Source organism: Falco peregrinus, chromosome 2 (genome assembly GCF_023634155.1).
Source record: "Falco peregrinus isolate bFalPer1 chromosome 2, bFalPer1.pri, whole genome shotgun sequence".
In the NCBI taxonomy this organism is placed as follows: Eukaryota; Metazoa; Chordata; class Aves; order Falconiformes; family Falconidae; genus Falco; species Falco peregrinus.
In genome coordinates, this window is record NC_073722.1 from 100779687 (window position 1) to 100806877 (window position 27191).

Below are 27191 nucleotides of genomic sequence, written 5' to 3' on the forward strand. Positions count from 1 at the left end.
ATGGCGGGGCTGAGGGGGGCTGAGGGGACCGGGGAGCTGAGGGGGGGCCGGGTGCGGCCGTGCCGTGCCGAGGGACCGGGGCGCTGCGCGGACCAGCGCCGCGGCGGGGCTGAGGGCCGGGGGCCGCGCGCGGCGGGCAGCGCCTCGCAGGCGGGGCACGTGCCGTTCGGCGCGTGGCGGGGGGAGCGGAGGCCGCGCGGGCGGCGGTTGAGCGCGCGGCGGTTGGTGCCACCTACCGACACGGACGCGTCGCAGCAGCCCGTCCCCGTCAGTGCCAACACCGTCCCCGCCAGACTGTGGCGGCGGGTCAGCAGCCCGCGCTGCCGCTCCGTTCGCTGGGATGCCTCCGGCCGGGGGCTGGTCATCAACCAGCCGCTCTTTGAGTGCGAGCTGCTGGGCGCCGCGCCGGCCGTCGCCGCGCAGCCGGGTGGCGACGGGGCAGCGGCAGCCGCCGGTTTCTTCAAGACCAAGAACTTCAGCAGCTTCATCCGGCAGCTCAATCTCTATGGCTTCCGCGAGGTGGGGATGTTGCCGGGGAGCAGTGTGGTGGGGCCCGGGCCTGGGCCGGGCCCAGAGGGTGGACAAGGCAACGGTGGCAACTGCACCGGGCCCCTGCATCACTTCCGCAGCCCCCACTTTCGCCGCGACCGCCCCGACCTCCTCATCCACCTGAAGCGCTTGACGAAAGGCAACAAGGCGAAGATGGCAGCGGGCCTGGAAGTGACCAGCCGCCCACCCAACCGCTTCCAGCGCTTGCTTGCATGTCACTGAACAGGCAGCTGCTGCTTCCGCCCTCGACGCTCAGCAATGCCAACAGGCCTGGTGAGTCAGAGTGGGCCATGTGGGGCCTTGGTGGGTTTTTGAGAAGTGCTGGGTGTCATGGGATTTGAAAATCAACACTCCCCTGAGGGAGAAGGGTTACATATTCTTGCTGGTGGCATCTCAGTTCACCTGGTGTAGGAAAACTATTGTTGTTTATGCAGGTAGATCTGCTGCCAGTAAGCATGAGTAGCATGGTTCACATGTGTTTCAGGCTGCCTGTAGACTATAGTACAGTCTCCATTGCGTACTACACTAAGAACACCCTTGCCCGATCTCTGTGGAGCTGGCACAGCTCTACCAGATGAACGTTACTGCTTCTTGCCTGTCAGTAAGGATGCCCATCAGTAGGGATGCTTAATAAGCTGTCATTAAATGTGTGTGAAACAGTGAGTCATGTGAAGTGATAACTAGAGCATCCTGCTAGTTTTGTGCAAAGGAGACAAGACCTGGTAGTAAGATTTTGGCCAGCTGTCTCCTGAAAAAGAATTAACAAGCTACATAGTTTTTAAAATGGATTAAATGAGTAGGTGAGAGCTAATTAGAAAATAATATTGCTGAAAAGCCCTAGAACATGTTTTCTTTCTTTCTAACCCTCTTTGAGAGGATCTGAGTTTTCCCAAGACAAATCTGAGCCCTCAGGATTACTCCACAAATTTTGTATCAGCCTGAGAGTATTGTAGTTGGAGCTGTGTAAGGAAGATGTGAATATCTTGCTTTGCAGTGCTCTTGGGCTGCTCTTAACTGTGGGCTGCTGCCAGAAGAGCACTCCTGCTTCCCATTCCCTTGGTGGCATGTTAACTGTCATCTTCCTTGCAGCTGATACAGCAACATGTTGGTTCAGCGCAATGATCGGAGAAGACTTTAATAGCCTTTTTGCGGCTGGCCCTTGGACCTGGGTGATGCAGCTCATGGGTGCAGAGCTGTAAGGCGCAGTGTAGGAGAAGCAGCAGGACTGTGCGACCAGGAGAAGGGGAGAAGCAGTTGACGGTACCGCTCTTTGCAGCACTGGCTGGCATTTAGGGCAGAGTAGGGTATCACCATACTCTTGGTTACTGTTTCAGGGTAGGAACTGTCATCGAATTCATGTGGTGCTTTCTGTGATGTGTGTGGAACTGCACGTGCAATACCAAGAAAACAAAATGAAGCATTTGAGAAGGGATGGAACTTATTTCAGTAGGGAGGCTAGGAAGCATTTAAATTAATGATTTGATGTTAACATTATTAACACTAAGATGAGTCATTACAGATTTCAATGAAATCTGGTTTGTCTGATGTAATGCAGACCATTGGTAAAGGAAATTATTAGAAAGAGACGACTTTTTCATTTTTTGTCCTCTGTTTTTATGGCTGCAGTTTTAGAGTTTTTGCTCTAGGAGTCTCATTTTCTAGAAAGACGGAACAAGGAAAACATTGGGGTTTATATGCAGTAAAGCTCTGACAGGCTGACAATTTACTGTGTGCTCTGTACTGACTATTTAGGGGCATGTCTTTGCTGTAAATGTGAGGCAATTTGATAGATAAAAGATACTTTTGTTTGCAAAGCATCAGGCTGTTCCCAATGTCTTGCAGCATGTAACACTGTGTTAAACATTTAGGAACAATTCCTGTAAAGCAACTGTAGGTTGGTAACTTGGCATCCTGTGGTGTCTTGTTTATGTGTTAAAACTAGATAATCCTCATGTCCCTATCCAAAGGTAAAATATAAACAAAAGAATTTTCATACCCCTGTTCATTCTCTGTTGTAAATGGTGAAAGTACTGAACAGGAAATAAATAGTCCTATACATTAAGTCTTAGCAAATTTTCGGGGTCAGCTGGTATTTATTTAGTTATTCTTAATGATTAAATGTGAACTTGCAAAATAATGACTGTATGTTATTGAGTTCTTGAATTAGCTTTCGTCAGAAGAGTGAAAGAGGTAAATGTGAGTCTATTTTTTAAAAAAGTCCTTTTGAGTGAGAATTGGAAACTACAGGTCTCTGAGAAAGTCTGGCTTCTAGATAAACACTATTGACGTGAACCATCCTGAAACTTGTAATTCTGATGGCTAAATGCAATACTGCAGGGGAGTCACAAATGCGGTAGTTCTTACAGAAATCAACGAGCACTGGCATTCTGAGTGTTCCTGTCAGTGTTTAAACAAAGTCACCAAAACAGAAATTGAGCTGTCATGGTATAAAAGCAAATACATTTCATGAAACAGTAACTGTCTGAGAGAGGAAACTAAGAGAAGAATAAAAGGAATATCTGGGATATAACAAAATGGCAAAGTCTGGGATATTTTAGTCTGCACTGAACTAGTTGAGCTGCGTGAAAAAAAATTGGCTTTGAATTTTTTTTCTTGACCAAAGAAATGACTTGTCATAAAGTACTTGCAAAGTCACTTGGAGGATTTTGACATTGCCCTTCCCTTAGCTGTTTGTGAGCTGTCACAAGTGCAGTTTGGTAAAGTCTTGCTTTATGATGTCCCTTTTTTTAAATGTATTGTCTGATTTAACACACAGTACTTTCAAAATTGCTTTTGTTTGGTTTAGTAAGTTACTACACATTTTGACTTATAGTACATTTCTAAATATGGGTAACTCATTACTGCCAGTTTAAGGAGATTGAATGCTACACAGACACCTCTGTGCTGGCGCTTCACTCGTGTGCCACACAGCAGTTACCGCATGCTCGGGTCTAAGAGTACAGTCTCTTTCCGGATTAAGTATGCTGGAGCAAAGGTAGTCTTCCCAAATAATGTTGTAGAGAGCCTTGGCTCCTCATACTGCCTTTCTTTGCCTGTGAAAACTCCTTTCCTTAACACTTGTTTCACTTTATTTTGTACCCACTGCAGGACTGCTGACTGTAGGACGGTTTCATCAACTTTACGGTCAAGGTGTTTTCTCTCCTTACTCCTACATGGCAACCTCGTGCCAAGCCCCCAGCACTTTACCAGCACAAAGTTTAGATCCGACTCCAGTCCCTTGGCAGGGACCACTTGGGTTGCTGCCAGGGCAAGGGGCTTCCCCAGCTTTTCCAGGTAAAGGGGCTGCCTTTCTGGTACTCCAGACACTTCCAACAGGCGCCATGTACACACTCCAGCCTGTTGCCTCTCTTCTGCCACTTCAGCAAGGGACTCAAACCGTTGCCGCTTCCACTGCAAATTGTAGCAGCTCTGCATCTTCAGCGCCATACTCACAAGCCTTCTATCCAACAGGTATAAAAAAAAATTCTGCATTTGCTTTTCAAAAATATATTTTAAAGTGAGACTTTTAAATATTTTTCTACAATACTTTGTCATGTGTATATCTCAAGTGAGAATTAGAAAGTGTAAAGTCTAAAAGGAAGTTGGGCCTTTAAAGCAAAAGGATTTTCTGTTTGGTATTTGTGTCCTTCCTCCAGATTTTGAATGTCCCCTGGTGATTTTCTGGGTAGCCTTTCTGTTGAGGTTAAAGGGTTAGGAGAAAAACATTTGTCCAAAACTAGTCGGTGTTAGGCCAACTTTCATATTTATTTTTTTTAATTGAGCAAAACTTGGACAATGATATTAAACCACTGAGACCTTGTTAAAAGTAGTATCCTAGGCCTTGGTCTCATGTTTTTCCAGGTTAAGGTTTTAAACTCAAAGATCAGTCAAAAGTATTGTGTAGAATATTTCATTCTGCTCATACTATTTTTGTATCTTAATTTTTTTTATTGCTTAGCTTCTTTATGTTCTTTATGTTCTTTATGTTCTACGCACTGAAGACTAGAAAGTACAAAAGTCTTGACTCCTTTCTTTTTTCTAAATTATTTCTGCCAAAATTTTCATTCTCACTTAATCCCTCGATCACAAAATAGATCAGTCTCACTTAAGTGTTTTTATTCTTCAGAAGAGGAGTTGAAGCAAATTACTGTTCTTTTCCTTGCCCTTACCTTGAATTGGAAAAATCATGTGATAGGTTATTTGCTGGGGAGTGGTGGTGTATTTGTTGTGGGTTTGTGGTTTGTTTTTTTTTTTAATTTCCCTAAAACTTCTGAAATTCAGAACATAGTGACTCTTTCCTTGAACAAACTAAAGCTCAGTTATTCTTTCCTTCTGCCTGCTCCTCCTTTGGCAGCCGCACCTTCACAAAGACAGCTATCTACCCTTGTTTAGAAATCCTACACAGTGAAATCATTACATCTTTTCTGAGACTTCTTCTGAGAACATTTCAGACAATAATCACTAGTTTCCATAACGTCATTTTTGTCAAGGAAGGGTTCTGCGGAGCTGGGTGGGCATTTCTTGTAGACACACTTAAATGTTGAAGAGACAGGCAACTTCCAGCATGTGCTCCTTGCCTTGTGCTCCTTATGTAAAGGTTACTATGGTGGCCAAAGTGTGGAGCCTGCCTTACCAGCTGCTAACTATTAAGTCTTCTCCCAGGAGCAGGTGTCCTGAGAATCAGAATGGTTTGGGTTGGAAGGGACCTTAAAGATCAGCAAGTTTCCACCCCCCTACCATGGGCAGGGACACTTTCTGTTAGACCAGGTTGCTCCAAGCCTCATCCAGAATACTTGCTTAATTAAGATGCAAGGTGGTCCCTGCTTTGTGTTTCTATTGGTTACAGAGCATAGGCTCAAACTCATCATGATGAATTGTAGTTGTCTCTATCTCAGCTAAGGCCCCAGCCCTCTTCCATAGTCAAGGGAAGGAAAGGGGCATCTTGGGTGCGATTCACATAGCTCGGTTTAGAGTTTGTCTTGGGGTAAGATTACTCGTGTCCTGGAAGTGCCTGTTTTGAAGTGCTGCCTGTAGGGGAGCTGAGGGAGACTAGCATAGATTTAGACATGAATATGTAGATCTCTCTCACTGGATGACGCTCGTTGCTCTCACTGGATTTGTTAAAGTTTAAAGGATAACTTGGCTATGTTGCTCAGGTAGAATCTTCTGGGGTGGGAGGTGGGTGTGAGAACACAGTGAAAACATACCAAATTTTGCAAGGTGTAATCAAAACTAAAATACAGAAACTTATGGAATCTGCAGCGTTTGAAAACTCTGGTGATTTAATTAGCATTTCTGAGAATGTAAGTGACATTTCACTAGAGTATGATAAATCTTTCAATTTTCACTGTCACTTAGGACTGTCTCAGTGGTTTTACTTCTGTTCCTGTGTATCTCTTAATCTCTCTGCTATCCTTTCTTCTGTATATTATAACATACAGAATGCTGAAAGCATGTTTCTTCATATGTCCACATGAAAAAGTCTGGTTTCCTTCATCATGAGAGCACAGTAGCAAGATTAGTTTGTTTGGAAAGTGATAGTTAATCTTAAGATATGTATTTAGTAAGTGAGAGGACTAAAGAATGTATGTTCAATCTTATTCTTGACTCTTTTCATTTCACTTTTGAAGTCCCATTAAAGTAAATCAAAGTAGAACTTTTTCAAAAGATTTCTTTTTATGTGTATTCAAACTTGTTTGTTAACTCCTGTGACAAAAAGATTTCCCTGGTTTTTCATTATGATTCTTATTGAAAGGTCAGTAAAATAAAATATGCTCATCTGGATCTTTTTTTCCCCACTCGCATTAGACCATAATTATTTTAAGGATTTAGTTCTGTTTACTTTCAACTATCTGCAGAACCTTTGACAGTAGTAGAATTGCATCAAAGAAATGCATTGAAGCTTTATTATCCGAGAGTGTCTAATAATGAAAATCAGTCAGGGAGACCATGTGAGAAATACTAGTTATTGGTGCCACCTGACAGTGCAAGTTCAGTCATGCCTTTTGAATACATCTGTGGCTGTAGGGTTCATTTACATATGATAACCTTTCTGGTGAGTGGTAGTTTAGGAGGAGTCGTGATATTCTGAATGATACACTCTCAGTGAAGATAATTCATTTTCTTTGTAAGTCTTAAAATTCACAGGTCACAAGGGGATTCTTAAAATAAATAAGCAGCTGAAAATGACTGTTTGAACACAGCATGAATAGCGCCATATTTTCCCTTGAGAAAAGCAGACTAGGTGCATTAGTAATGCGCTTGTAAAACTAGTTGTAGGATTCGTCTTGCCTAAGATTCATCTCAATGTATAATGGTTAGTTGTATGTGCCTGGGCTTGTCATCTAGATTACATGTATAGTCAGTAGAGAGAAACAGGCACCTCCCAGAGGTTGAGTCCTTCCAGCTTTCTCAGATGTATGCCTTTGGAAGACAATTCATTCCTTTCTGACAAGCCTGTTTGTCCACTGACTGTTCAGAGAGCTGACAACTGCCAGACATCTGAGTCTATGTAGCAGTAAGGCAATTAATCCCACCTAAATGTCTAAGTTCAAACAACGTTGTCTTTCCCATTTTCCCTTACTGAAAAGATCTTGGGTATCTTCTTCCTTTTCATTAGTCTTTCAGCTGGTAAAGAATGGGAGCTTGTATCCAGGCCCATTCCGATGTGTTCATTGATCTGGCAGGAACAGGCACAGCTGCATTCCCCGATTTCTTGCACAGCTTTGAGTACTGTTGACCCAGTTGTCTGGTGAGTAAGTAGCTTCTCTTAGGCATAACTTTTGGACCTGACGTGGTAAGTTCACACTGAAAGGATAGTCTTAAGGTTCTTCCTTTGTATTTCCAATGGTAGTGTGTGCTTGAGTGGAATGGAAGGTGCTGGAGAGTGTCAGTCTCACGCGTTTTGGCCCAGCTGAGCTGATAGTAACAGCACATTAATAAAATGTCTGTTGCTATCGTGAATGCCTAGAGATGATACATGCTTGCCTTCGATTTCCAACAGATCTTTGGAGAAATTATGGTGGTTGTTCAAGCTTGGAAAAGATCTGCTGCTGATCATATTGGGTTTGCACTTCCTTTGGGCTTTCAGCTTTCCTGAGCTTGCATGTAGTATTGAAACCTGTAAGAAGCATGCAATGCAAATGTGTACACATCAAACTGTGAACATGGAGCTTTGCCAGGACAAGTGTCTGGGTGTCTTGATCAGCTCTATCATGACCTTGTTAGCCTGGTTAGCACTCTCCCCTAGAAGAGCTGTGCTTAGTTCAGCAGTTGGTGTGGACTTAGGACCATTCCCATCAGGCTGTTTGGATGTGGCTGTTTTAGCTTGGAAGAGTAAGGGATTTTAACAGTATTAACAGACTCTGTTCCAAGGAATGGGTCTGGATGGATTTAGTTTACTGTTAGAGTGGTAGCCTTCATGTCTTCAGCAAGTTTATAATTTATTTGTTCTTCTCTGTTGAAACACTGAGACCCCACAAAATAACACTGTCTGAAGAGGACTAAGATGTATATAAGAATGTGACGATAATATTTTGTTGTCCCTCCAGTTAAATTTCACATGTTTATTTTTATATGATTCATCCAATTAGTCCAGCATTGAGAAAACAGAAAACAAAATGAATGCCTCAATAAATCTCTAATAGCTGTCTGCTTTGGATATAAGAATACTAAACTTGATCAGACCAAATGTCCATATAGCTCATCATTTTCTCTGACAGTAAAGCCCAAGGAGGAGTGCAGGAGCAGAGCAAGCGTGGACTGATGCTTTTCCAATAGTGTGGGCTGGGGGAATTAACAAACCATAACACGAGTTGTGTTTAATAGCCCTCAGTGGATTTCACTTCCATGAACTTGCCTGTTTCTCCCAGCCAATGTGGACTTTGGTTATATGGTGACTCTCTTTTGGTGACTACAGGTGATAAGTGGTACTTGTCTAAAATCGGCCTCCATCTTATGATGCATTTGCTTATTAACTGACTGCTCTCAAGGCTATGTTTGTGTCTCCTGTGATATTTCCACAGATACCATTGTTCTTGCTGTTAGATCAGCCACTGCCATAGCTTATAAAAAGTTCTTGCGAGTGCAAACCATTCTTTTTATGTAACATTCTGCATTTCAGAACATTCAGAATCAGTTGTCAGTCTCATTGTCTTCATGGTTTTTTCTGTTCTCCTCATTTTGATTTAAAAACATAACAATTTGTTTCATTGATGAGTTGCTTTTGCTAGAAGCTCTACTAACTGTAAGAATCCTGTAATTTATATTTTACTTGTAGCTTTTTATAGTGTATGATCTGGAATTAATGTTTTATACTTACTTACTATTTCATAAGCGTTTTTTCCCACTGGGTCCTTCCTTTTCTGTTCTTAGAAAATAGGTTCTTTGTAATATGTGTTTGGTTTTCCTTAGAATCACTTTTGCAGGTTACAAGAAATTTCACCTTTGTCATTGCTCTCTTGCATTGTTTTTACAATAGTCCTTGAAAAGTTTGATTTGGTGGTTTTCTTGAGTTTGTAAACATGCTTTGGAGTTTCCAGTGAGTGAAGCCCACATATCATTTAGGTTTTTGGCAATATCCAGAACTGTAATATGTTCACAGGTCATAGAACATTCTTCTGAAAGATGTCCAGATTTCATCATAAATTTGCTCAGCATTAGCTTTTGTAGTAATGTGAGTCATACACATAGCTCATGCTTGTTTAGAAGGATGTCCACTAGCTCTTTCTGTGTTTTTTAGCTCTTATGTTTGCTGCTCCCAACTGCACAAAAATTCAGCAACATCATATTAAAAAAGAGCCATAGGTATAGCCATTAAAAACGCATACTGGTTATTGTAGCAGCCGTCTCGTGGAATCTCATGTAAGTGTCAAGCTTTGCAAATAAATCATCTGATCTGTTTGCCATCTCAAGTCATACTTACTACATTTACTTGTTATGAATTGGACTAAATTTGTTTTCATCAAAGACTTCTCTCTGAGAATGATTGCAGATTTTAAAGGTTATCCGTACTGCATATAATGCCTTTCTTTTAAATTATTTATGTGTGTCACCGAACAATAGTACCTGCAGCATACTGCCTCAACTGCAGAGTTGCTTTTTAGAATAAAATCACTGTTTCATCTCAGTGCATATGTGTGTATGAACATCTAGGTTCAGCTATGTGAATATGCTTTCTGTGGTGTATTGTGGCAAGAAACTCAAGCAGCCAAATCAAAGAGGTGATATTAAGACACTAAAGACTGTGATTATGAAGTTTCTGCGTGTGTGTGTATAAATTTTACAATATATATACTTTAATATATCTATACATACCTTAAAATAAGTATTTTTAAGATTAAGAAATTGGTCTTAAAATCACTTGGGAGGTAACAATAAATTTCTGGAATTTCATTTACTGTGTGATTATTGAAATGTTTAATCAAAGTAAGAATAGAACTCTGCACACCAAACACAAGTTCTGGAAGTCTGATAGCTGTGTTTTAATTCTTGCAGCCACACCACAGAGTTGTTCAGCAGCAGCCCACACAGATCCTCTGGCTGGCTGTGCTGGTCCTACTGCTTCAGTGTACACCCACGACAGCTTTGTCCAGGTGAGTGTAGCCTACTGAAAGGAGGTGAAAGCGAAGGAGACTGTATGAATGAACTGCAGGTTTATACACTTGTGAAATTAAGATATAAATTTGAAAATTGATCTGCTTGATAAAGTGAAAGTGATGTGGTTTACAAATATCTATTTCAAAGAACCACTGAATGTCAAATGGGTGGTTTTGTAATTCAAGTTAAGTTTCAGGGTAGCAGCATAGCGGGTGTCCTCATCAGTGGAGTGTTTTTTGCTTGACTTCACGAGAATCACTTTTAGTTAATGAGTCTGCATTTGTATTTGAAGAATGTTCTTGCCTGGACAAAAAGAGATTCTTTAATATTATGAAAATACTGATAAGCAGCTCCACTTCTTTGTCCCAGACAGCTTCCTGCAGTCCTGAATTTCATTTGATGAACAAGAAAAACTAAGGTGACTTTTTGGAATGGGCCCCACCTCAGAGATCTCTTATTAAAGATAACTCCAGTACTAACTGTAAATGCTTTATGTAATTCTGGTGGAAACTGCACCTTATTTGGAGGGCCTGGCTTATCAAATATCAGAAGATCTGAAGTAAGAATGCAAGGGCTTCCTTTTCTATTACAGCATAACGCACATACTTTTTTCCCCCTCACAGAAGACAAGCAAAGCAAGTTATGCTTATGTGTGTTGAAAAAGGGTTGACCTACCCAAGCTTGATCATCCAGTTTCCTGTCTTGCAAATATCAACCTTTTTCTTTTATTCATGATTTTTTAAAATATGAGCTTATCCAAGATGGCCAGGTTATGGCCAGGATAACACGTTAGTGTAAGGCTATAAATAGCCAACAGCCAGTCATGCCATCAATATTGTAGTATTTATTTGTCACACAGTGCATCTTTGTCTTCTCACTTTCATCGTGAGCTGCTTTTTTGTCCAGGGCATGAGCATGAGTCTGAACGATGGGAATTCACAATTAAATAGCTTATCTCGGAAGGCCGAGATCAACGGGATAGTAAATAATTCCAAAGGAGTTGTCAAAGGGGGCGTTGTGGCTAGATTGAAGGATAATATACAGTGTCCAAAGGGTCTAGTAAAAATGAGTTATTTGGAGAAGCAAGTCCATGGGCAGTGTGTGGAGTCAGAAGAGCTTTAGGCCACTTGCTAGTGGTTGCTTTGTTTCCTGGAAACCTCCAGCAAAAATCTGGGCAGACTGCCGGAAGGCGATCCTCTGCATGAGAAGACCAAAGGTGAGCAGTGCCCTGTATCAGTTCCACTAGGTCAGTAACTGGCTGTCTCTGAGCAGGGTAACACAACTATCGTACTGCGTGGATCAACAGGACTTCTTGAGATTTCTGACTCTTAGCATAGCATAGGTAATTTCTCCTGGAATGTGGTGACAGGCTGTGCAGATGGTACAGAAGACAGCAGTTTGCCTGTGGTTCTTGCTGAGCTGGAGGGAATAAGCAGTTTGCCTTTTGTGTGTTCTGGGGCATATAGTTCCCCAGACTTCTGCTGGGGGATGTGGCAAGCTGCAGTATTGATCATCCTGCCCTGCTGACGTATCGATCATCAGTAACCACTTGCATAAATCCTCAAAAGCAGTAAAATTCATCAACCCAGGCTGACTAAGCATTTTTATTGTTCTTCACAAAAAATAGAACTATTACATGGTATGTTTCCTATCGTTCCACTCAGCATCTCCCACCAGTTGCAGGAATTCAGTGCGATGCTGTTGAAGTGTGGTTTGCGGGGCGTTTTAGGCTGTTTGGTCACACTGTGTGCTGCTAGATAGGAGTGGCAAAGCCTATACGAAACTGCTGGACCAGTCCCGAAGGCAGTGAACCGTATTGGCACACTAGTAGTCAGCAAGCTGGTTACCAGCCCCGTTTCTGTTGGATCCAGACGGTGCTTTGTGGTCTCAGAAGGAGAAGCGGGCACTCTTGGACAAGGAAGCCTAAACCTTGTGCTGTTCCTTACTGGGTCTTGCGGAGAGCATCACTTTTAAGTTTAGGAGAGATTAAGACAGGTAGAATTTCTGGGTCTTGGAGGCCAGCTGCTGGGCTTGTACAGTACGCACCCGAGCTGCTAAAAGTGTTAGGTGACCCTGACTGGAACATGGGCAGACAAGGCCGGTAGGTAACTGGTTGGTTGGCTGCAGTTTGCTCTCCAGAAAAAGCGACAGAGAATTACTGCGTGGAATGGCAAGGGGACATAGGTGGTTATACCCAGACATGGTGGCTGATTATGGTGTATCTCACCAGGTTTCTGAAATCAGGGTTTCAGAGATTTGTATTACACTCTCATCACAACTGGTTACAAAACAGGGAGCTCAGGTACAACTTCTTACCCATTTTTTGTTTGGGTTCTCTTAAGTGGGGTTTGGATTAGTGTGATGAATCAGTATCCTTGGGGAGGAATGAGTCTTTTGAGAGAACTCCTGCTATCTTCTGCCACAGCAGTGCTGGCAGCTCACAACCATTATCTCAGTACTTCCCCGCTGCTTTGTCATAGATGTGAACTGAGGCTACATATTGGATTTCAGCAAATTTTTTTTCCTGCCCCTCTCTCCTTTTTTTTTTTTTTTTTTTAATAGCAGCCCTGCTGTTTGATTATTGCTATTAACATGGTTATTAAGCTGTCAGTATTTCCTTGTGGAACTGAAGCAAGAGATAATGGGAAATGGAAGAAATAAACGTGCAAGAAAAAAGAAGAAAACCTTCCTGACCTTAAAAGCAGTCCTAAGTAGTTTGCTTTTATTTGTAATAAGGAATGATAATCAGTCATGTTATTTCAAAAAGAAATCAATTCTGAACTAATTCTGATTGCCCAAGCACTAAAGCCAGAGTTTTGTAATCCTAGCAGTCCCTGAAAAGGTGTGGTTGTGCTTTAATTCCTGCACATGCTATGCTAGTCTTATAAGTGAAATGCCCGTCTTCTCTTTCACCACTTTCGCTAAATTAGACCGTTTTTCCTCTTGAGATCAAATGACCAGCAAACTATTTTAAGCCCTGACTTCTCAATCTTTTATCAAATTTCCTTGTTTCATTGCTGCCTCCCCCGCATCCTGGTCTGTCATGTCTTCTCCAGGTGAACTAAAAGGATTTAAATTGTACCATTGCATGGCCACTTTCTCCTATTGGAAATACATATGAGATCCTGTAGTTCACCCAAGAAGACACTATGTGGTCCCCTAAGAAGAGGCAGAAGAAGATTCAGTATGGGTGGGTTGGTTGGTTGGTTGGTTGGTTTTTGGCCAGGATGATCTCATTCCTGGACAGTTTGGTAACCCAGATCTTACTTAAAATCCTGACTACTTACTGACAGTAAACAAGCAATGCAACAGAAATCAAACACCTTGTTAACATTTAAAAAAAACAGAACTGAAAAAAATATCAAATGAGAGGAATAATGTTTAAACCTATCTCATAAAAACATAAAGGTGGGTTGCCTTTAATGAAAAGATTTTGCTTAACTTAACCTAAATTTCTCAAATTCCAGGTTTTATTTTCCCCTCCCTTTCCCCCCACCCTCCACAGTTTGTGGCTATCTACAAACTGGCACATCTACACGAATCCACACTAGGACTTGACTTCGCACACCCAGAAGACGGGATCTCATCTTTTTGTGGTATCTCCATCAGGGAGAGACCAAGTCCTTCACTGGCATTTGATCTGATACGGCTTTCCTAGTGGGTGATCCTGTAGCTTCCTGTTCTCTAATTTACTCATCTCTGGAAGTAGCTTTTTATTAAGCATTACCTCAGCTAGAAGGTCTAAGGATAGTCAGGCGCTAAGGACTAATCCTTCATGCTGGATCTCTTCCAAAAGAAGGCTGTGTTTTAAATAGACCTGAGTTTCTGTTCAACATCATTGTATGACTTGTATTTGTCAGAAGAAATTACCCTTCTAGTGTCCTTTGACTGAGTCACCTCCAGAAGAAGTAGCAGTACAGACACTGGCTGTTAAAATGTCATCTATCGTTTCACTTGGGTAGGACTTGCTGCTTTTGAAAAACTCTTTCATTGTCCTCCTTCTGTTTTAGAGGTTATTTGATTTATATGAATGCTACTATAAAAGTAATCATTGGATTGCTGATTGTGTCCTGTCATCCTGTGATGTCATTACAGTGAACAATTTTAGTAGTGTTCAGACCTGATCTGTGATGGCAAAGGCAGTCTCTGTAGGTTCTACAAGAAGTGTTTCTGACTTGAAATTCTGTAGGGTTTTTATGCAGATTGATGCAGACTTTGAGTTGTGCCTTTGTGGGACACTGTCATGACAGGAGAGTCCAGATGTGAGGCTGTGACAGGCAGGGCAGTTTTACAGTATTTGTTTTCATTGGTATTTGAACTCCCACTCATTTTGGGACTGGGGCATTCCTGGGGGGTACCCCTTGTGTAGATGTGCCTATGGACAATCACTTGAAGAGGAAAATGATATTATTGGTTAAGAAACTGTGAGTTCCTCAAGTTGTGTTGTCCGTATGCACATTTATAGCATATGTACCTTTTTCTTTTGCTTAAAAATGTTGTGGTTTATACACAACAGGAGTGCTTGAGTTTTAGAAGGAACTGAAGGCGGGTGGATTTTCTCTCTCATTTTCTATTATGTATGTGGCATGTGAAGAGGGTGGTTCTAATGTACCCCCACAGGTCCTACTAAGACCAGAAGTTTCTGATTTGAATGCTTGGGTATATTTAATACCTGCAGTGCAAAGGGTGTGCAGACAATGCATCTGCAGGCATACACCAGCTCCTGGTAAGTAACCTTCTTTCCAGGATAGACAATGAATAGAAGAAAGGAAGCGTACCAAGAGTAAGGTGGTTAATGAAAACCAAGACAAAGTAGTACCGCTTTTTGTTGTTGTTGTTGTTAAACTTGCTATTTTAACTAAGAATGACAGCAAGCTTTTGGATAAATGGATAAACTGAACCAATACACATTCTGTCATGGTAATTTTTGGATATAAAAGTTCACTGTATTTTGTTTTCCCCAGAATCCTCCAATGCAGTCATCTTCCGAAGCTGAATTGATGCCGTCTGACTGGCTATGTAATATATCTGAAGAAAACAAGAAGGCAGAAGTCAGTCTTGAAGCCATGTTTCAGGCTGCCGATGAGGTGCATTCATCATGCAAAGGTGAAAAGGTGGAAGTGGCACCTGTAGAAAGCCAGTATTCAGTCCCCGAGTTTAATGGAAATCAGCCACTGCCCGTTAATAGTTACGCACCTTCTTCAACTGAGGAAAGCCAGCTGGAACGTCTCGCTCCTCTAACTTTAGACACATCATTTCTGGTGGAAGCAGATCGAGCACTGAATTTGTCTCCATTACAGCCTTCTGACATTCTTTGTGCTGCCGATACCACTCTGGCTATAGACACTGCTGCTGCTGTTGAGATACTGCAAGAACTTCTGACCACACAGGAAGCAGATGAAAAACAGAGCAAAGAACCAGATCACTGCCCAGCTGAGTTCTCCCTCATGTTTTTTCAGGAAGAACTGTTAAGTCCAGAGCAGGTAAGGGGTAAAGGGAGATAAACCAACATCTTTCTTGAGCTAACTATATTTGATAGTAATGCTAGGGTCTGGACCGATAGCTTTTCAATATTCTTTCCTGCTTAACAACTGAAGGCTTCTGTAATTAAGCTTTTAATGGACAGTGAAGGGTTTGCTTGGTAAAGCAAAATATAAAAAAGAAGACAGAATGAAAAAGTATCCCATGTTCATGAGCATGACACATGTCAGCCTGTTGCCCAAGTTAGGGTGCTCATTTGCATGGGAAACATGTGTAGTGCAGGTGTATTCATGGTGATGAAGTGGATGCTTTTTTAGGTTATAACATACCATCTTTAATCTTCAACAAAGAAGAGTATTTTGAGAATTGCCACTGAAGGCAGATTTTTGCTTAAATTTAGATAAATGATTAGATTGTTTCTGATAAATAGTTATTAAGTTTCTGTTTTCTGTGGAAAGTATAGTTTATTGACATTTGAATGGTATAAAGCATCTTCATTGGTTTATACCTTGTGGTGTACAAGTTGTAATTGTACTTTGGTCTACCTGTACCTGGTCTTCCCTGTATACAAAATTGTAAGTCTCATGAGCAGTGAGGGGCATTCTAGATGTTACTCTGTTAAGGCAGCAAGTGCATGCTCTACTTTTTTTTGTTTTGAAAACAAAGTAAACTCAGGAGATTGACTGCATCTCTTTCTGCTGCATGAGACCTACCTTGCATGTAGGCACTCAAAATTTCATTTTTGTGTATGCATTGAAGCTACTGTTTTATTGTATCTTTTATCGGTATCTTGACGCCTTCACTGAAGTTTCTGGATCAGAAATCATCAGCTGGTGCAAACCTCCTGTTATTGCTTTCAGTGTTATAAAGATTAGTCATTTTCCTCTTTCTTTCTAGAGTATCTTTCTAGAATGAGATGTGTATTCTGATCAAGCCTCTACGTAGCTCAAGTCTAGACTAGACTGTTCTGCTCAGTGCTGTGTAGGGAACAGCACATCCCTGTGCTAGTGCATAAAGTTGGCAATACTCCTTAATTGGTGCCCACTCATTATATTAAGTGTTGACTGCACTTTAAACACTGTCAGTTTCGAGAATTTTTGAACTGCATTTTTAGAATTATACTTTTTCCCTTGTTGAAGGCCTTTGGAGTCTGTGACCCAAACTTCCTTGTCAAGAACTGGGGAATTAAGTGCATGAACCACGTAGTTGTTTGAGAGGGAGGTTTTGTATATTTGTGAGAATCCTGGTGTTGGTCCTGCACCTAAACTGGTTAAATAACTGGCCTCATTCTGTGTTGAAGAGCAATTCAGGGACTGTTTAGCATTTTGTTTGACAGATTCCCTCTTTCTGTTAGAAATACTCTTTAACTAGTGTCCTCATCCCAAACTCAGGAGAGGGAAGGTTAACTTAACACCCTGCTTGTCCAGAGCCTGGGATCAATGCAGGTGCAGAACTCTCCAGAGGAGGCTTCTGTGCCTGTACTCCTCCCATCAGGCTCCAACACAGTTTTCTTCCTCATCTCTGAATCTGGAAGCACTCTGAGGCTTTCAGTGGCTGTTGGTACCATGTGTTTTAGAGCAAGCTTATGACAGAATAGTGGGTGTGCACAGAAGACAGTTCTATTCCTCTCTACAGGAGCAGACGGGGAGCAAATTCCTCCACTGTTCATACAAGAGCATCAAAACAGCTCTGCTGGGTCAGATCAAAGGTTTGTCTTGCCCAGTGTCAGGTCTCAAAACAATAGCTGTAATCTGATGTGTAGGGAAGAGCAAGAACAAGGCGCGCAAACAGAACAGGGCATTCCTGCTTGTACTTTCCAGCTACTTTCAGCCCGAGGACTTGTGATGATACTGTGTACTTCATCTTAGGTTTCTGCTCTGTGGACTGAAGTCAGCCCTTGAAACTGTTGGTTTTAGCATATGGGACCTTTTGACCAAGCTGGTACTTTGCTTATGAGCTACTGTTGCACGCAGAGCTTCCTTTTGTGCGTGTCTGTTACTAGTTTCATGTGATGCTTCCCCATTTCTGTCTCAGAAGGGACATTCAGCTGTCATTCCTGGCTGCTTACTGCATGTCACTTGTGACTTCACGCATCTCTTATCACAGCCGCCTCAGTAGTCGCCTTTCCTGACTGTACAGCCCTGCTGTAGTTTCCTCTGCATGGCAGCTGCTCTGCACCTCTGGTTAGCGTTGGATTTGTTCTCAACTTTTTCTAGTACATACTGTTCTGAAATGAAGAGAACATTTTTACGGTGACACAAAGATGTTTGCTGTTTTGTTTTCTGTTTCTTTCACAGTATTTCCTAGCATTTAATTACTCTTGTGACCAGCACTGAGCCTTGAACTGTCTTCCTCATAGAACTAACAGTTTAGTAGAAACCTGCTTTATTCTGCTTTCCTGATTTCTTAAAAGACAGCAAATTAAAAAGCAGTTCTTTACATGAAAAGAGTTAGTACATTCAACAGTTCAGATCCAGCGTTGTCCTCTTAGCCTCAGTGAATTTCAGCCCTAGACTTTTACAGGCTTTGGCCTTTAATGGGCATATTTTATTCCACTCCTACTCGTAAGAATTGTTTTATTTTCTTCTTAAAGTGGAAATAGAACATTTCTGTAATGCTTGATCAAGAGGAATTTGCCTCCGATTTCGTTCAGTCTCCTTGGCAGCATACCTATGTGAAGGCTGAAACACTTGCTTTCTTTGGGGAAGGTGAATCCAGCAAACCCCTTCATGTGAGTTGCTAATTTTAGTACCTCAGCTTCCCATCATGGTTCCAGCTGGGTATAGGTATAGTCCAGTCAGTGTCTCGTAAGTTGTGTAAGTAGTGAGATGCAGCAGTTTTGGTGTTTTTCAGTAACTGAAGTGAAAACGCAAAACTTTCACATCTGTCAGCTTTGGTAGCTTTGTTTGATTCTCTGCCAAACAATGTTTCGGACTCTTTAGTTGCAGAAGTATTAGACCTGAGTGGAGGGTCTGTCCACAGCTGCGGTGAATCCATGGTCAGAAACATGTTCACTTAAAAGACCAAACAATTAAAAAAAAGAGATAGCTTGGGAACCAGACTTGTGTGGGCTAGGCTGATGTTAGGATGAAAATCTTATTATTACCTATTATATTAGGTTACTGAAGAGTTGGTGTGTAAGATTAAATAAACACAGTGATAAAAAGGAATCTGAAAGGGGTACTGTGCAGTATGACTGCTCTTCAGTTTCCACACACGCAACTGTAAGGGTTAAAATTGGACACAGCATTGGAAGTACAGGTTCACCAGTGAGGAGGAATGAAGTTTCCTCAGTCTGCTGGCCACGCTTGTCCTGGTGTAGCCCAAGGTGTCGCTAGCCTTACTGGGCACTGCAGCATCCCCAGGTCCTTTGCAGAACTGCTAGTTAGAGTGTCTAGACTTCTTTCAGCACATCGGCTAGTAACAGTTTCTTAATAATGGTTATCCCAATATGTATGTTATTTGTTTTTTATTAGACACTGCAGTTTGGTTTCTACATCCCCTGCCTGGTATTGCTCTTCATTATTCTCTTTTTTTTAAAATAATGAAATTAGCAGAATTGTTTCTAGAGCAGTTGTCCTGTGGAATATGCAGTTTAGAATGCTTACTTGAGAAATCTTCCCTTCTCTCGCTACTTGATTAAGGCTGCTCACTAATTTTTCTAGAATTTACTATTATGTAAATGTCACCAGGAATAGAGAGGCATCATCACTCGTCAAACTTGGATTCTAGCTGGTGAAGATAGTGACCTACAGCCTGCCTTCCTTCTTTGTTTTTATGCCTGGGAAGGAGTTGTGGTTCAGACATCAGACAAAAGGCACTGCTAGCCACGTTTTTTTCACATGGCCTTGTTAATAGTACTAATGCAATACATCCAGACAGCACATTTCAAAGAGGAAAAAAAAAAAAAGAGTAAAGTGGGTATCTAGCAAGTGCAGGAGGTGTGTTGGAGGGAACTAGTTCTCCCTGGAGTACTCCATTACTGTATTTGCACAGGCCTTTTGAATGTTATTATACAACTTTGTCAAGGAATGTATGTGTGTTTCTATTGATATGTATACACATAGCCTGTTATATATTCAACATTGAGTAATGACAGACTCAAGGTGGCGAGTGTGATTTTTGGAAAGACTATCTTATTACCAAGTATGACCTCTTGTCTTCTGTAAACTCACACATAATGGTTTTCAAAAGCTTTTTTCCCCTTAATAGAAGGAAACATTGCAGGCTCTGAACAGTCATTCATCTTTAGGTTATTGATGGATAAGATATTTACAGAAGAGATGAATATTCTAGAACAGGTGATAGTGAGAAAATTTTTCTGTCTAAAGGTAAATTCCAGGTACTTAACTTTGGGCCTGTACTGCCTCAGTGAAATAGAAACAGAACTTGGTTGTTTGGCCTTTTTTTTTTTTTTTTCAATCTACAGATTTCTGCCACATGATCATGGAACTGTACCAGTTCGTTAAGTGGTTGCCCACAAAATACATGCGGAGCAGCAGCAGAGGGCTCCAAAACCAAGCAACACATTACAATTTAATGTCTTAACGATTGGATGGGGTGGGGTGATATTCCCAACCAGAAATATGTGGTTCACATATGTGGTTTTGCACCACACAGCTCTGTCAAGTTGTTTGAGCTAGATATGTCATTATTAATACATGTGCTGGTAACAATGAGCGCACCTGGATTTCTTCTAGCTTATTTCTTCTAGCTAGTTTGATAACTGAAGGCAAAGCTCAGACTGTGAGGACACGTACCCTAACTTTGTGTATTCTAGTTTTCTGATCTCATGTTTTGCTTAATACGATATTTTGTAAGAGGTTGTTTCAATTTGGCAACCTTAATTCTGAGTTAAAAACACTTCCTATGTAAACTGTGTAGGCAGTGTTCAACACCTGTTAGCTGTCCTTTTGGAGTGGAGAAGAATAGCTTTTATTTTGTTTTATTGGTTTTATATTGGTTTTATTACAAGATAACATTGAGTGATCTTTGGTTTTATTTCTTTTGTTGTTGTGTTGTGTTATTTTAAGGAGAATACTAGTGTTAAAAGTGAATCCAGGACATGGGAGACAGAAGAGAGACAATTCACTTCAGGAACTGACCCCGTGAACAAATCTGTAGAACACACAGATTCATCTGTAAAATCTTTTTCCAGGAAAAGACGCAGTTCAGACACAGGCAACTCTCTTGGTAAGAAAGATTCTACATTTTCTCAGAGATTAGGTGACAGCTACTCTGAAACTATTACAGAAAGGGGAGAGTAAAATAATTTAGTTATTGTCTGCAGCGTAAGTACCTCATTGTTCCTTCAGTTAAAATATTATACTTGTACAACCTCTTAGTGTACTTACCAACACACTTCTATAGATACACTTATGCTAATTACTCTGATGTGGAAAAGGGTATAAATTATGTAAGTAAATAAAACTTGAAGTTCTGGGAGTTGCGTCAGAAACCTGGATGTCACAATATTGAGATTAAGTCCATGGATGTGTTTGCTGGAGGGTGACATGCTGTGAAGAAAACACTGAGTAATGAGGTAACTATTCAAGTTCCAGGGGAAAAAAACACCAAACTGATGAAGTTAGTGTAGAAGTCTGAACTTTTTGTCTCACATCACTAAATACATTGTACCAGTCTGATAGGTGTCCTGAAACACATGAGAAAAACAAGCAGCAGAGTATCTGAGGCTAAAAACTTCACAAATCTAGTAACTGAAGGAAAAACAGAAATGTCCACAGATTAGAGACACGTAAGAGGTCACAAAAAGTACTTGGGATCCGTTCTAGAGGAGAATTTGGTGCAGCCTGCAAATCTCTAAGAAGCTGTTTCCCTCACAGCTGTTCATCAAAGAGCTGATGGTAGAGTTTAAAGAGCTGTTGCTCACTTCAAAGGGTAGTTTCTAGATTCCAGATCATGATGCTAGTTAATAGTTCAGCTCATAATGCCCATCATTTTCAAACATTTAAGTAAGGAATAAAGTTTTTCTGTCAGGAACCTGAGCAAAAAGGTTGGATGCCACCTTGAAAGAAGACAAGCTTTTGTTTAAAACAGAACTGAGAGTTCTTGTTCAATTACTTCCTGGTATCATGGATAATTAGCAAACTTCTCAGCTTTCATATCTGAAGCAAAACATTTGCTTAACATGCCAGTTGTAAAGTTATGTACAGGAACATTTTGGAAAGCATTTCCATGGGATTGTTCCACAGGGATGAAACACTATGCTAATGCTAATTAGCAACAATTGGCATAGTCTACTCTCTGGGAAATGTGATGGTCATCCAGGCCTGCATTTCCACTGTTGTACCTTTGAGGCTTGGTGTGCGTGTAAAGGGTAGAGATAGACAGCACACCTGAGCCAAACGTGATCAGGCTCCAGCTAGCCCAAAATTAGTTGGGTGCATGATACAAGCCTCAAAGCTGGCATAGCCTGTCTGCTGCATGTCAGCTGTAAGCCTGAAGCCGGCAGGCTCAAATGCAAGTTGACTTCTGCTGCTCCGACTACACCTTTGTCTGTCAGCACCTCCTGTCCTCTGTGAGACTTTGGAAACAATTTATTCCTTAATCTTTCTGTGCTAAAATGCATCATGATGATTTCCAGGTGTTTCTTGGCAACTTACCCTCTGAGTCTGATGGAGTCCTGTCTGTTTTCCTGTTTTCCTTTGGGCACTCCTTTGCAAGTTTTCTGAGCCTGCACTTTGATACATACCCTGCTGTGGAAAAGGCTTTTGTTCCATCTGTTTCAGTAGGCTGTTGACATGTTCACTTTTCTTTGTTACGTGGTGACACCAAGTTCTAGATACCACACAGCGAGAGCCAATATAATGTGGTACATAATGAAGCGGGAAGGAAAAGTCACTTCAGTGACTGGGAACAGCGCTGAGCCAAACCCAAGGTGTTAATCTGTAAAAACGCACCAAGAGTCAAACTCGCCTTTGTGGAGAAGGCATTGCTTCCCTCTGAAGAGCTGGAGTGGACTTCTTTGCATTTCACAGCTATTCTGTAGCAAGAAAAGACAAGCATCCTTTCACTAAAACACCGTCCCCAGGGTTTCCCTCTATAGCTGCCAGCCCATCTCTGCAGCACCATAAATCACTGAAACAGGTTATCTGCTTCCTTCAAATGGAAAAAAATATTATTTAACCAACCTTCTGAGCTAAATTCTAGTTTACCCTTTTTAAGAACATTCTGCCCAGCAGAATCAAGATGAAAAGTGTCTCTAGTTCATTGTCCTGTCTCCAACAGTATCTTTGGCATTTCTGTACCATTAAGCAGAAAAGGCCTCAGTAACCTTTTCTTCAATTGATTTTTAGAGTCACTTTTTGGAGCTGTGCAAACATTTAGCATCCACTGTGGTTTTTATAAGTTAATGTCCTTAATGCAGATTAACTACACAGTGGGTGAGAGAACCCTCCTCTTCCTTTGTTTTGGATGCAAGTGTTTGCTTTAACCGTATCTTTACTCCTTATGCACTAATTTTCTTTGTGCCTGACAATTTGGCAGAGGGACCCTGTTTTCTTTGGTAGCAGCAGGAGAATAAAAACTATTTCTGAGTCCTCCCGGGAGCCAGAGTCTGCTGCAGAGGGTGCAGAACTTAACTCAGCACTAAGATACATCATTGCAAATGATTACAGGCTGTGTCATCTGTCCCTGCCCACTCTTTTTTTTGAGAGGCGATGGGTATGGTGCTCTAGCTCCTGCCGTGTTTATCACACAGAGGTGCAAGGAATAGTTCACCTTTCAGGAACTGCTTTTTTCAGCCCCAAGTTCACTCTTAGGACATAGATTTGAAGGTGCTGATGATGCATCTGCTTTTCCCACTACTTTCTAGCTGAGCTCGTCTGTTAAAATGGGAGTTTGGAAATAAATCCGTCAGCTTTTGTTGGCAGCATACACACTTGCAACAGGAGTCCTTTTGGACTTCACAAACGATTGAGAGGAACTCTGTAAATACTTTGAGTCTCCTTCCCCATCTCCTCTGTATTGTGCTCCACAGGTACACTCAGCTAGTGAACACAGCTGTACTGGACCTAATACCTGTGCTTCCCCTTCTAAAAGAGCACGAGAAGAGGACCAGATTCTGATGGGAGGAATTTTTGTTTGCAGCCCATCTTTCTGGAAATAGGCATCTCAGAATGGAGCAAGGTGAATTTGTTACTTCTGGATTGAAGCATTTAAGCTGATGCTGAGACATTAAGGAAAAAAACTTTCTTTCTCGATGGCTGACCGTATATTTTCTGTGAGTCGCCTAGTCCTTCAAATAATCTGATGACTTTCTCTGACTTTTTTCTTTTTTTTTTTCCTTTTTTTTTCCTGCAAGAAGGCAGGCATAATACTGAGATGCTACTGACTCAGGTGAATCCATCACTATCATGCTGCAAGGTGCCCTAGACATTTACACCCACTCCCATGCCACTACAGTTGTGTCACTATGCGTTCTCTCTCATTTCCTCCAAGGTAAATAGATTTCTAGGTGCAATTGCTAAGGGCAAATCTTCATTCAGGTAAGGTCTCCTTTGCTATCATCTGTTCACTTGAATTGTTTCCTCTGCACCTTCCAGCCAAAAATATTGTTACTGTTCATTTAGTTTTCCTAGCAGTTTACAGTGAGATCTCTTCCTACAAAGGTGTGAAGAGTTAATGTGGGGACAGGCCTGGCCCTGAACTCTTGAACATCTGTGTGAATCCCAAAGCGAAGTTGCTCTCGGGAGTCCGAACTGCAGCTTCTTGCTCCAGCTAGTTGCCATTACCTTTACATCATTATATATTCATTGAAGGAATTTCAAATTGCCTGTCCTGGCAGTCTGCTATTTTGGATGAGTGGATGTTATACCCTGTGTCTTAACTTGACATAGTTTAGAAGTGCATTATTACAAGCCCCCCTCATTTCTCCATCCCTATGCATTTTCAAGATGTGTTCCCAACAGAGTCTGCTTTGGCAAGAGGGAGATGTCAGAAGGTGCAAAAGTGGTGCCTATTGGGCAGGAACTTTGTAGTACAGAGAAAGAACAGAGGCTGGAAGATGTGAATGTGTCTGTTTAGAAGTTAAATTTCTTGTGGGTGGTGTTTGCAGTGGTAGCGCTGTTGTGACTTTATCAGGGTACTTGTTTGCTTTCTTGACCTGCAAGATCTGGCCATACATTGGAAGTATCTCTGTTTTGCTGTGGATCGAGGTAATTGTCAAAAAAGGAGCCTCTTGTTTGTCCTCTCTGTGATGCCACGAGTTTTCTCTAGGAACCTGGCGCTGGCTGTGGTGTGCTTTGAGGCAATTGTGCCTTTTCTGGGCAAACAAAGGGATATGGCACAAGCAGGTCAGGCCTTTCTGTAGATACTGCCAGGGGTTTATAGTAATTAATGTTTGGCTTTTGGTATCCACGGTAGCGAAGGCACGTCTAAATAATACATACTGAAGAATGGGAGCACTTTTCTTATAATCTGCTTTGTTAGTTTTTTATATTTAAATTTTTTGAAAAATTGGAAGAATTCCTATTTCTTTAAACAGCAGGCCTCAGATGATCAGGTTCTAGTCTGCTGTTGAAAGTGTATTTTATAGTACCTGATAGAAATGCGAGTGCTCTGTATGCTGCCAAGGGAAACATACCCGAGCACTGGTGTGTACTCAGTATTCCCTTTTCTTCCTAGATCTCTGTCTGCTGGTGGATGTACCTTGGAAGTGGGGGTGCTTTCTGGAGGACGAAACAAGAGAGTGAGAAGTGGGTGACAAATGTAGAGCAGCTGCCAGCTAGATTCCCCTGTCAGACTCCAGCAGCAGTGGAGCTTTGCACACAACAGCCACTTTGGATCATTTCAGCTGTGTTTAAAAAAAAACACCACCACCAAAAAAACCCCAACAAAACACCAAAAACCACACACACAAAAACCCAACAAATAAGACCAACAAAAAAACCCCACCTCCCACACCACTCTTTTTTGCTTTCTTTTTAACTTGGTAGGGTATTGTTTAATAGGCCTCTTTCATTACATTTTCTACCTGTTGAGTTATAAAGCACCTAGTGGTCAGAGTAATTAATGTGAAGTAATTACTTTGCTGTTTGTATTCTTTAGATATGGAAAGTCTGAACTTTGTATAAACAGGAAACTTTAAAAACATCCTTACTGGGAAGCAAATTGTTTTTAGTGCTCTATTAGGAATCTATTTAACTATTTATTTATTTACTTAACATTGTTGGGAACTACAGTATGCTCGGCATAGAAGGTGTTTGGTGCTCTCGCTGTCTTTGCTTGAAGTCATTCTGTGGCCCTTTACTGGGGATTGTGTATGAAACAAAAGCATTGGAAAGTCACAAGATTCTGGGTCTGAATGGGTCAGAGATTTCAGAAGAGCAGCTAAAGGAAAGATGAGCTAATTTTCTAAGTGATTAACCAGGAAATGTTCTTCCTTCCTAAACCAGCTCTCTGTTTCACCAGCAAGTGTATGTATGTCACAGCTGCTGATCTTTCACATTCATGGGGAATTCTTCTGGTTTAATAATTTTCTTTTGATTGTAATGGTATCTGTAAAGATAAGTTATTATTATTGTTATTTATTGTTCTAGTACTCTGTTTTAATTATGTCTTGAAAACAATTGTTAAACTTTTAGAGGAAGACTGTACTTACGTTGATAGCAGATCTTAAGTTTTTAATAGCTATATGTTTGTGTTTATGTTAAAATACTGTTTAAAGAATAAAGGGGGCACATCCTCTATTTGTGGTGTTAAGGAGATCCATGTGGAAGAGCACCTAAACCATCAATGTAATGGCTTCATACATGTTCATACAAGCCAGCCCTGAGCAAAACGCACGAGAAGGGAGCAGAGAAGTTGTCAGGACCACCTCGGCTTTGGTAGCTCCCAGCTGTGGCCAGGATGTGCTAAGGGAGCACCCGGCAGTAAGATGAACTGAGGCGAAACCTCTAATTACAGCTTCAGTAATAAGATATTTTTTAATAAGTAGTAACTTCTGTAATAAGATGTTTTGTAATAAGATATTTTTAAATAAAGTAGTAACTTTTTTAATAAGATGTTTTGTACTAAGTAGCAACTTCTGTAATAAGATGTTTTTACCGATAGTCTTGTTACCGGGAGCAGGGTGGGATGTGGTTTCCCATGTGTGTCCTGTTGTACCCCTGCCCAGGCAGGGTGGGCCTCAGGTGAGCAGGTTCTAGTCTGCTGTTGGAAGCGTATTTTATAGTGCCCGATAGAAATGCGGTTGCTCTGTATGCTGCCAAGGGAAACATACCCGAGCACTGGTGTGTACTCAGTATTCCCTTTTCTTCCTAGATCTCCGTACCTTGGAAGCGGGGGTGCTTTCTGGAGGTGACAGATGTGCAGCAGCTGCCAGCTGGATTCCCTTGTCAGACTTGTAGCAGTGCTGCAATAAATTAAGCTTTGACATGGAAATGGGTGTCGCATTGGTGTTCTCTCCGTGTTCTCGATGACCAAGGGTGAGCGTGTCACAGCTGGAAAAAAAAGCTTTACGTTCCAGCGGTTCTTGCCGACACGTGAATCACCCAGTGGCCGCTGCCCGGCGGAGCAGTTTCCAAGCCGGCGGCCCGCTCTTC

The 27191-nt window shown here is 41.5% G+C and overlaps 1 protein-coding gene across 1 annotated transcript; it reads left to right on the forward strand.

The window, feature by feature from the left end:
• On the forward strand, nt 1-26912 carry LOC129783785 (heat shock factor protein 5-like). The gene is made up of 6 exons (XM_055795095.1): nt 1-763; nt 3530-3544; nt 3658-4020; nt 10045-10142; nt 15111-15629; nt 25273-26912. Exons 1-6 carry the CDS (start codon nt 1-3, stop codon nt 25573-25575), a joined length of 2061 nt encoding a protein of 686 aa, XP_055651070.1. The 3' UTR covers nt 25576-26912.
• The last annotated feature ends 279 nt before the right edge of the window (nt 26913-27191 follow it).